The sequence below is a fragment of the Macrobrachium nipponense genome, chromosome 6, assembly GCF_015104395.2.
Source record: "Macrobrachium nipponense isolate FS-2020 chromosome 6, ASM1510439v2, whole genome shotgun sequence".
In the NCBI taxonomy this organism is placed as follows: Eukaryota; Metazoa; Arthropoda; class Malacostraca; order Decapoda; family Palaemonidae; genus Macrobrachium; species Macrobrachium nipponense.
Window position 1 is genome coordinate 134,065,888 of NC_061108.1, and position 11,858 is coordinate 134,077,745.

The 11,858-nt window shown below is 36.9% G+C and overlaps 1 protein-coding gene across 1 annotated transcript in view; it reads left to right on the top strand.

Annotated features, from left to right (window-relative positions):
* Window positions 1-9,610: 9,610 nt before the first annotated feature.
* The window catches only part of LOC135216651 (uncharacterized), a 19,024-nt gene continuing 16,776 nt past the window's right edge, over window positions 9,611-11,858 (top strand). The window contains exon 1 of the mRNA XM_064252036.1: window positions 9,611-9,718. Coding sequence (XP_064108106.1) covers window positions 9,611-9,718 — 108 coding nt within the window. The remainder of the gene's footprint in view (window positions 9,719-11,858) is intronic.

An 11,858-nucleotide genomic window follows, 5' to 3' on the forward strand; every position in this document is an offset into this window, starting at 1 on the left:
GATAGGCTGCGTGAAGCTGGTTTTGTTTAATTGGTTGCGTGAACGTCTTTGTTATTTTTTTATGTATTATTGTATATATGTATAAATATACATTATTATTATTATTATTATTATTATTATTATTATTATTATTATTTAGTTGTTGATTATTGTTATATTAGTTATTTGTTACTCAATTGTACATTAATTATATACATTATTACATTATTATTATTAACTCATATACTCAGAGTTGAACCCTCCCTATTCATATGGAACAAGCCCAAAGAAGCCATTGACTTGAAGTTCAAGTTCTTAATAATGATGATGATGATGATGATATTATTATATTATTATTATTATTATTATTATTATTATTATTATTATTATTATTATCAGTTGTTGAACCTTATTCTTAGGAAACAAGCCCATAGAAGCCAGCCATTGACTTAAAATTCAAGCTTCTAATGATGATGTGATGATGATGATGATGATGATGATGATTATTATTATTATTATTATTATTATTATTATTATTATTATTATTATTATTCAGTTGTTGAACCCTATTCATATGGAACAAACCCCGTCGTTATTTTATGATAATGAAATGCTCTTTACAGATTCCACAAACAGCTGTTAGTATTCAATAAGCAAAACTGAGATCTTGAATTCAGTCATTTCTGGAACAGGCCGGAATCCCAATTGGAGAGAAGAAAATGGTTACTGGAATCATGAATAACTTTTAAATAACAGTTGTGTCAGGTTCATGCATAAATGTACGTCATGTTCATGTATAAATGTATGCCTGGTTCATGCATATATGTGTGCATCATTTTCATGCGTAAATGTATGTCAGATTCATGTATAAATGTGTGTCATTTTCACGCTTAACTGTATGTCAGGATCATGTATAAATGTATGTCAAGTTCAGGCATAAATGTATGTCTGGTTCATGCTTAAATGTATGACATGTTCATGCATAAATGTATGTGAGGTTCATGCATAAATGTGTGTCGGGTTCATGCATAAATGTATGTCAAGTTCATGCATAAATGTTCATGTTATGAGCATTGAGAGTGGCTTTCCATTCATCAAAAATCAAGTACACGATATGAACAAAAATTAAAATACACTATATCAGTTTACCATCGGAAACCTCAGCTGAATTCGTATCACATTACCTTTTGCATTACCCTGCATGCAGTTGTTCACAATTTATCCCACTGAATAAAAGACAAGGTTTGATATATATAATTTCCTCGTGAATCCATCAATCGCAAAAGAAGAAAACCCCGTTTTAGGGAACTGCTAAAAAATGACGTCGAGTTGAACGAAACCTCCTCTTCTAAATTGAAAAAAAAAAATTAAAATAGCTCAAACACCCTAACAATAAAACGCGAATCGCTTAAAGGGAGGAAAAATAAAAACTCTTTCCATAAACAAAGCGTAAAGGCGGACCATAAAATTCAGAATGACGTTACTTTCCTAAGTCTAACTACAAAAAGGGAATTTACGAGCTCTGTAAAGCGATACAGCCATAAAACACACACATGCACACACACACACACACGCACGCACACACACATAAACGTTTCCGAATTGAATTAATTCCCGACGGAGTAATACTTTGGGCCCATATAAAAATGGCTGGCGAGAGAGAGAGAGAGAGAGAGAGAGAGAGAGAGAGAGAGATTCACGCTTCCCTGAAAACAAGTCTGGGCTCTACAATCTTTTGGAAAGAGAGAGAGAGAGAGAGAGAGAGAGAGAGAGAGAGAGAGAGAGAGAGAGAGAGAGAGAGAGAGACTTAAGCAAGTGAGACTTTGTCGAAACCAGGTCTCTACAATCTTTTGAGTACGACGAGGAACCGTTAATTAATGTATAATGGATTAATATTGTTTTCCTTCTCCAAAGCGGTACGAGAAATACATGAATATTAAGGCATCCTGATAAAATGACTGTACTTCAAAATAATTTTCATCAACGGTAAAGATTCTTTATTGTATTAATGGATATACTTTAAACGAATTTTTACTTCCAGAATACAATTTCTGCCAAAAAAAAAAAAAAATCTAAACACAAAGAAACAGGTATCACTATTTTCATATCACTTTCGAACAATTCATTTTCATCTAATTTATTTTTGCCCTTTTTTCACATCACAAAGGGGCTGCAGGACTAGTACTACTTACCTTGAAACCATCGAAGGTTTACAATTTCGATATTCACTTTACCACCAAAAGCCTAAAACGAGGCGCCATTTGCGCAAATCCCGACAATTTTGGAAGCTTTCTCCTCTTCCTCCTCCTCCTCCTCCTCCTCCTCCTCTTCCCCATCCTCCTCCACCCAGAACAAATTCGGTAGTTTTAAGAACCTTTTTAAAGCATGACAGCCAACAAAGCGGCCCTCTGGGAACAAAGAATCTGCGCTCTGTCTTCTCTGAGAGATTTTGCCTTATCTTTCCTCTGGGGTACACACGACCGGACAATGTTTAGCTAGAAACAATGATTGTATTATAATTCTAAATCGAGCACGGAAATCATCTCGCTGAATCATAAAACACTTCAACGCCTCTTTTTATTTATTCTTTGTTTATCTTTTAATTACGCATTTAAGACCAAGATAAGCTGTTGGAAGACCCGTCGCTAGGTAGCCAATTGGTTCCTGGCCACGTAAATAAAAACCTAATCCTTCGGGGCAGCCCTTAGGAGAGCTAGTTGTTAGTCAACTCAGTGGTCTGGTTAAACAAAGGTATACTTAATGCATTCTTCCATATTTAAAAGAAATTAACAGAAATAGCTTAAAGCATTCTGCCACATTTAAATTAATTTAACAGTGAAATAGCTTAATGCATTCTGCCAGATTTGAATTAATTCAACATTAAAATAGCTGAATGCATTCTACCATATTGGAATTAATTTAACAGTGAAATAACCGAATGCACTCAGCCATATTTGAATGAATTTAACAGTAAATTAGCTGAATGCAGCTGTAATATTTAAAGTTGCAATCAAGCCTTAGAATCAAAAACCGACAAAGCCACTATAAGTACAAAGGGTAATTTTCCCTTCATGAATAACTCCAAATTTCCAATATTTCCTTAGAAAGAATTATTACAGCTGAATGCTTTCTGCAATATTTACCGTTTAAATTAGGAATTTTGATCAGAACTCAACAAAGCCACAGGAAACAGGGTAATGTTTACTTCATGAATAACTACGAACTTGCAATACTTCTTATGAAATAAATATCACCAATAAAGACTTTTCATTCCTTAGAGAGAGAAATATTATCTCTAACAAAAACATTCCATTCAAACACATCGAAACCACATCCAAATTCTCACAGGAGAATTATACATTACCCGAGTCTCCTCTTCTTCATGGAAGCTGTGTCCTTGGAGTCCATTTGGATGCTAATGTAAAACGTCCTTTGACATCGGAAGGAACATCGCTGACGAAGAGAAGACCTTCCACAGCAAACCCTCCTCCAGCTACATTTGGTCCCCGAAAATGCCCTTCCCCCCCCTCACACCCCACCTCCCCTTGAATAACGGCCTTTAATTAAGAGGGTTACGTCTGTGTTCTGTATTTCTGAAGATGTTTTAATCAAAAGGGGATTTAAAAATGTGTATACAAAGCGTATAGAGATAAAATGATTCAGACGCGAAATGAGCATTGTGTCAATAAAACAGCTAGAGAAAGAGAGAGAGAGAGAGAGAGAGAGAGAGAGAGAGAGAGAGAGAGAGAGAGAGAGAGAGAGAGAGAGAGAGAGAGAGAGTCAAACCAATAAAATATACCATATCTTTTATTAAAACCTAGTAGGTAAAAATTGACTTAGGCACTTCAGTCTACAAGGAAAATCCTTTTGGAAATTTGATTAACCTTTATTCCATAAATTGTATTATACATAAAACTAACAATAAGGTTTAAACATCAAAACCAATCACCCTCCTCTGTGGGGCTGTTACTCAGTAATACAAGGGAACATCAAAAATATTTTTAGTAGGACTTAGAAAACCACGAGAAAGCAAAAAACGATAAATGCCAACCAGTCTGCGTTAGGCAAGACACTTTAAAAGCCAAATAATGGAATGGCAAAATTGGTCGAGTTTTATTTTCGCTTTTACCTGGCATGTTTTTATACACAAACGACCGACATCTCAGAGAGGCTGTATAGAAAACAATATCACAAACACGAATGGGCGTGAGAGGTTCATGCTATTCTGAATTTGAATTTTATATGATATAACTATGTTTATCAAACTGGACAGACACACCAATGCTAGATGCATCTACTCATAAATATCTCGCTAAAAAAAATCATGAAAATTATTTATGTCAGTTCCAAATTTGTAACATAACTGTTCGAATATCCTAATCCGCTTTTCTTGATAGTCCCTAATAAGATTTAAGTAAAATACCTTAAATTTATAGTGAACAAAAGTAGTGAAATCAAATCATAAAACAGAAAATAATTATATTGAGATAACCATGGAGTAACCTATTTCAATTATCATAAACAGTTCCTTTGTATACAGTGCTTCTACTTATTCTTCTTCTTCTTCTTCTCTCTCTCTCTCTCTCTCCTCTCTCTCTCTCTCTCTCTCTCTCTCTCACACACACACGCATATACATGCAGTAAACAAATCGTAAGCATGATTCTAATAATTCTATTTTCCCTGATCTCAGATAAAATGGTCAAGCAACCACCCAATTACCTTCTCGTTAATTTAATGACGAAACCTCCAAGTTCTTGTAACCTTTTATACAAAGACAACTTTAAATTACAATCAATGCCTGAATTCGCCTTTAACGTAATGTATGGGGAACATATTGATTCATTAAAACGACTATAAAAGACAATCAGCGACTACTTCTCTCAGATCAGTAACCTACCGAATCGCTTTAACTATTCTGACCAAAGTTCTCACACGGGACGGTTGGCAATGCATCCGGGTCAAACTATGTTTAACTTCTCTCTTTGACAGCGATTGTACGACCATTTTAACAGTGATTGCTGCAAAAGTTTCGAATACAGAGAGAGAGAGAGAGAGAGAGAGAGAGAGAGAGAGAGAGAGAGAGAGAGAGAGAAAAAACACTTTGTAGAAAAACCCTACCATTATTTGTCGTCACATTAAAGGGTTCTCCAAAGCCAGTCTCTCTCTCTCTCTCTCTCTCTCTCTCTCTCTCTCTCTCTCTCTCTCTCTCTCTCTCTCTTTTCAGGATAATTGCAAGCCACTCTCAATGCTCATAACATGAACATTTATGCATGAACTTGACATACATTTATGCATGAACCCGACACACATTTATGCATGAACCTCACATACATTTATGCATGAACATGTCATACATTTAAGCATGAACCAGACATACATTTATGCCTGAACTTGACATACATTTATACATGATCCTGACATACAGTTAAGCGTGAAAATGACACACATTTATACATGAATCTGACATACATTTACGCATGAAAATGATGCACACATATATGCATGAACCAGGCATACATTTATGCATGAACATGACGTACATTTATGCATGAACCTGACACAACTGTTATTTAAAAGTTATTCATGATTCCAGTAACCATTTTCTTCTCTCCAATTGTTGGGATTCCGGCCTGTATTTCCAGAAATGACTGAATTCAAGATCTCAGTTTTGCTTATTGAATACTAACAGCTGTTTGTGGAATCTGTAAAGAGCATTTCATTATCATAAAATAACGACGGGGTTTGTTCCATATGAATAGGGTTCAACAACTGAATAATAATAATAATAATAATAAAATAATCTAATAATAATAATAACAATAATAATACAATAATAATAATAATCATCATCATCATCATCATCATCTCATCATCATCATCATCATTAGAAGCTTGAATTTTAAGTCAATGGCTGGCTTCTATGGGCTTGTTTCCTAAGAATAAGGTTCAACAACTGAATAATAATAATAATAATAATAATAATAATAATAATAATAATAATAATAATAATAATAATAACAATCATCATCATCATCATTAGAAGCTTGAACTTCAAGTCAATGGCTTCTTTGGGCTTGTTCCATATGAATAGGGTTCAACTTCTGAGTATATAGTTTAATAATAATAATGTATATGTATACATAATATATACAATGATACAAACAACTAAATAATAATAATAATAATAATAATAATAATAATAATAATAATAATAATAATAATAATAATAATACATACATTTATGCCTGAACTTGACATACATTTATACATGATCCTGACATACAGTTAAGCGTGAAAATGACACACATTTATACATGAATCTGACATACATTTACGCATGAAAATGATGCACACATATATGCATGAACCAGGCATACATTTATGCATGAACATGACGTACATTTATGCATGAACCTGACACAAGTGAGGTCAATGAAATAATGGGCACACCACCAGTATCACAGAAACAAATAACTTGACATATGCAGGAGCAAGATTAGTAGCAGAACTGATGGGGATTCGAACACCAACACCACCGTCACAACCAACCCAACAGAAACCAAAACAGCAACCTCCTTGGAAAAGGCGCCTGGAAAAGCAAATCATGGTGATGAGATCTGACTTGAGTAAACTGAAAGAGATGGCAGAAAAAAGGCTAAGAAGCAAGAAAACAAGGGAGGAACTCAACGAGAAATACAAAGTACAAGAGAGGGGACTAAACAACACAATAGAAGATGTAAAACAGAGGCTTAAGGCCAAAGCACACAAGATCCAACGGTACATGAACAGGAATAAGGGATACCAACAGAACAAACTATTCGGAACCAACCAAGAGAGCTATACAGCCAACTAAGAGGGGAAGACAACCACCCAGAAATTCCTGAAGCCGAACCAAGCTAAGAGACTCTGGGAAAACATATGGAGCAAATCCGGTATCACACAACAAACATTGCAACATGGCTCCAGGAAGTTAAGGAAGAAGAAAACAAGGAAAAGAGGAAACAGGAGAATAAAACAAAGATTCACAGACATCACGACAGACACAGTCAGACACCAACTAAAAAAAGAAAAGATTTGCCAAAACTGGAAAGCCCCAGGTCCCGATGAAGTCCATGGATACTGGCTCAAAAAACTTCCCAAAAGGCCCTACACCCACCCCCGAATAGCAGAAACAACTTCCAACAGTTGTAATCTCAAATCACCAAGCACCCCAAACTGGGAATTTGACCCACCAGGAAGAAAAAACATCCTTTAGTACAAAAAGAACAAGAAGTTTCAAAGGGAAAAATTTTACTACCCAGTAAACTACAAGGCCCCCCTATCAACCTGCCTTACCAAATAATTGTTGTTGGAAGTTACTAACAGGTATCATCAGTGAAAGGCTATACAACTACCTAGAGGAGACAAACACCATCCCCACCAACAGAAAGGCTGCAGAAGGAAGTGTAGGGGCACAAAACACCAGCTCCTGATAGGGACAAAATGGTAATGAAGAACAGTAGGAGAAGGAAAACCAAACCTAAGCATGGCATGGATAGACTATAAGAAAGCCTTCGACATGATACCACACACATGGGCTAATAGAATGCCTGAAAAATATATGGGGCAGAGGAAAATACCATCAGCTCCTCAAAAATACAATGCGCAACTGGAATACAATACTTACAAGTTCTGAATAAGACTAGCAGAGGTTAATATCAGGAGAGGGATCTTCCAGGGCGACTCACTGTCCCCACTACTCTTCGTAGTAGCCATGATTCCCATGACAAAAGTACTACAGAAGATGGATGCCGTGGGTACCAACTCAAGAAAAAGAGGCAACAAAATCAAAACCATCTGATGTTCATGGACGACATCAAAGCTGTATGGTAAGAGCATCAAGGAAATAGATAACCCTAATCCAGACTGTAAGGATTGTCTGGGGGACAATCAGGATGGAGTTTGGTAAGAAAAATGCGCCTTAGTCAAACATACAAAAAGGCAAAGTAACGACAACTGAAGGAATTTAAGCTACCAGATGGGAGCAACAATCAAACACATAGATGAGACAGGATACAAATACCTGGGAATAATGGAAGGAGGAGATATAAAACACCAAGAGATGAAGGACACGATCAGGAAAGAATATATGCAGAGACTCAAGGCGATACTCAAGTCAAAACTCAACGCCGGATATATGATAAAAGCCATACACACATGGGGCAGTGCCAGTAATCAGATACAGCGCAGGAATAGTGGAATGGACGAAGGCAGAACTCCGCAGCATAGATCAGAAAACCAGGAAAACATGGACAATACAATACAAAGCACTACACCCAAGAGCAAATACGGACAGACTATACATAACACGAAAGGAAGGAGGGAGAGGACTACTAAGTATAGAGGACTGTGTCAACATCGAAAACAGAGCACTGGGGCAATATCTGAAAACCAGTGAAGACGAGTGGCTAAAGAGTGCATGGGAAGAAGGACTAATAAAAGTAGACGAAGACCCAGAAATATACAGAACAGGAGAAAGACAGAAAGAACAGAGGACTGGCACAACAAACCAATGCACGGACAATACATGAGACAGACTAAAGAACTAGCCAGCGATGACAATTGGCAATGGCTACAGAGGGGAGAGCTAAAGAAGGAAACTGAAGGAATGATAACAGCGGCACAAGATCAGGCCCTAAGAACCAGATATGTTCAAAGTATGAATAGATGGAAATAACATCTCTCCCATATGTAGGAAGTGCAATACGAAAAAATGAAACCATAAAACCACATAGCAAGTGAATGCCGGCACTGCACAGAAACCAGTACAAAAAGAGGCATGATTCAGTGGCAAAAGCCCTCCACTGGAGCCTGTGCAAGAAACATCAGCTACCTTGCAGTAATAAGTGGTACGAGCACCAACCTGAAGGAGTGATAGAAAACGATCAGGCAAAGATCCTCTGGGACTATGGTATCAGAACGGATAGGTGATACGTGCAAACAGACCAGACGTGACGTTGATTGACAAAGTCAAGAAGAAAGTATCACTCATTGATGTCGCAATACCATGGGGACACCAGAGTTGAAGAGAAAGAGAGGGAAAAAATGGATAAGTATCAAGAATCTGAAAATAGAAATAAGAAGGATATGGGATATGCCAGTGGAAATCGTACCCATAATCATAGGAGCACTAGGCACGATCCCAAGATCTGAAAAGGAATCTGGAAAAACTAGAGGCTGAAGTAGCTCCGAGCCTCATGCAGAAGAGTGTGATCCTAGAAACGGCGCACATAGTAAGAAAAGTGATGGACTCCTAAGGAGGCAGGATGCAACCCGGAACCCCACACTATAAATACCACCCAGTCGAATTGGAGGACTGTGATAGAGCAAAAAAAAAAAAAAAAAAAAAAAAAAAAATCAAAAAAAAAAAAAAAAAAAAAAAAAAAAAAATAATAATAATAATAATAATAATAATAATGTATATTTATACATATATACAATAATACATAAAATAATAACAAAGACGTTCACGCAACCAATTAAACAAAACCAGCTTCACGCAGCCTATCATGGGATTCCCAGAGGCCGGTCTGCCCATTACACGTATGACACAGGACCAAACACAGAGACTCACATGGATTTTCCGGCCAGATGCCCCTCTCTCCAGCTGCCTCTTCTTCACCATTTATCAAGGATTTGGACCAGGACAAGAATGGCTCGGCCTTTAAGCTTGCTTGCCTGGCGACCCCAATGGGTAACGTTGGTAACACAGTGCCAAAATAAATTGCAGACACAGAGATACCAGCCGTAGTAGTTGTAGTTGCAGTAGTGGTGGGTCAGGATTGCTGACGATGGAGGAGATAAAGGATTGTATGAAATAACTACGAGACAGATACGTAAAATATCTTGATAGTAGAGGATCCAGGAATGTGATACTGGAATCGTTTTGTGGTGTGAATCAAAGAAGCGAAATGACAAGGTATTTCTTACCTCTAAATTAGGTGTTTTGAACCTATAAATCCGTAAATAGTACTTCATATCACTGCACAAAAATTCCTACATAAATATGTAAATAGTACTTCATATCACTACACAGAAATTTATGTGTAAATCTGTAAATAGTGCTTCATATCACTACAAACAGAAATTCCTAAAAATATCACGGAAAATATACAGACATATCTGATTGACACTATACATTACAGAACCTTATATATCAAACAGAAAATAAATACGAGAAAACTTTAGTAACACAGAAGGATGATCTGTGATAAGGGAGTTGTTTCTTATTAAGCTGGCCTTATGCCAGCACGTGCTCGGAGGACGATAACCTCCACCATAGAGGGCTCATCAGCTGTGCCTCAGAAAATCTTCCACACGCTGCGCCTTGAAGCTTCGTTGCAAAAGACACTTAAAATGAACACCCAAATTTCTTGTCTAATCAACTGAGTATTAGCAGAACAAAGAGACCAATTTGAAGATTAGAAAATTGGCAACTGGAAAAGGGGAAAATCCCCTGTGAGACATGACCCCGGATTGCCCTGAGAGAGAGAGAGAGAGAGAGAGAGAGAGAGAGAGAGAGAGAGAGAGAGAATATTCATATTCAATATAGAGGAAAAATCTTATCTAAAATAAGATTTCTTAACGGTACGCTCATGAATATCATGAAAGGGCATTCCAGCAGATTTTCTAAGCAATAAAGAAGCAAAAAGTGAAATAAAAATAAAATAAATAATTAAAAATAAAAAAAAATAGTAATGATAAAAAGTATAGAATTCAATGTCATCAATGCAAAAACTCGAATTCAGCTTTTCCTCCTCTATAGACACGGAACAAAATCAAAGCAATTAGACATAAAAAATAATTTCCTAGAAAACACGTATTAAACACAAACACCAGATAATTACAAATCCATGTACGAATCAAGAACATCTGTCTCGGACAACGCAAATAAAATTACCTCCCAGAAGCATTATATTAAAGCATCAAAGATTAAAATATCAGGAATTCGGCCAGCCAAGGCGTATCCTGAGGGTTCTAACATCCTGCAGGATATTATCATTTTCAGGGATATTAGCATCAATCGTTAGCAGAGCATTCGTTATGCAATGCAGGTCAAGTGCAATAATAAGGCGTGGAAACTATGTTATCGATATTTTAAGCGATATTTTCCTTTCGTTTTTCAATTTTGGTACATCCTACAAACGCCATGTTTTTTTTTCTTAATAATTTTGGAATTTCGAAAAGTATGCCTATTACTCATAGTAGATTCACATCAACCGTGCATCTGATGTCAAGGCCTGTCCCTTACGACGCTCCTGATTTTGCTGTTGATAAGCCAATCACAGGGCTGGAAACTCTCAGTCTCTCTCGAAAGTTCATATATGCAGGATTTATGTTCCATCTCTCCTGAGGGATACCTTTGAAGGACGTATCCCTCAGGAGAAGTGGAACATACATCCTGCCTATGTGAACTCTCCCGAGAGACTGGAGAGTTTCTAGCCCTTGTGATTGGCTTATCAACAGCCAATCAGGAGCGTCGAATGGTATGTGCCTAGACATCAGATGCACGGTTGATGTGAATCTACTATAGTATGCTGATAAACGCCCCGATTTTTTAGTTTTCTGTAAAAGAAAACTATTGAGATGGATTTGTCTGTCCGTCCGCACTTTTCCTGTTCGCTATCACATCTTAAAAAACTACTGAGGCTAGAGGGTTGCAAATTGGTATGTTGATCATCCACCCTCCAATCATCAAAAATACCAAATTGCAGCCCTCTAGCCTCAGTAGTTTTTATTTTTATTTAAGGTTAAAGTTAGCCATTATCGTGCATCTGGCAACGCTATAGGACAAGCCACCATCGGGTTGTGGATGAAAGTTCCATGGACCGCGGCTCAC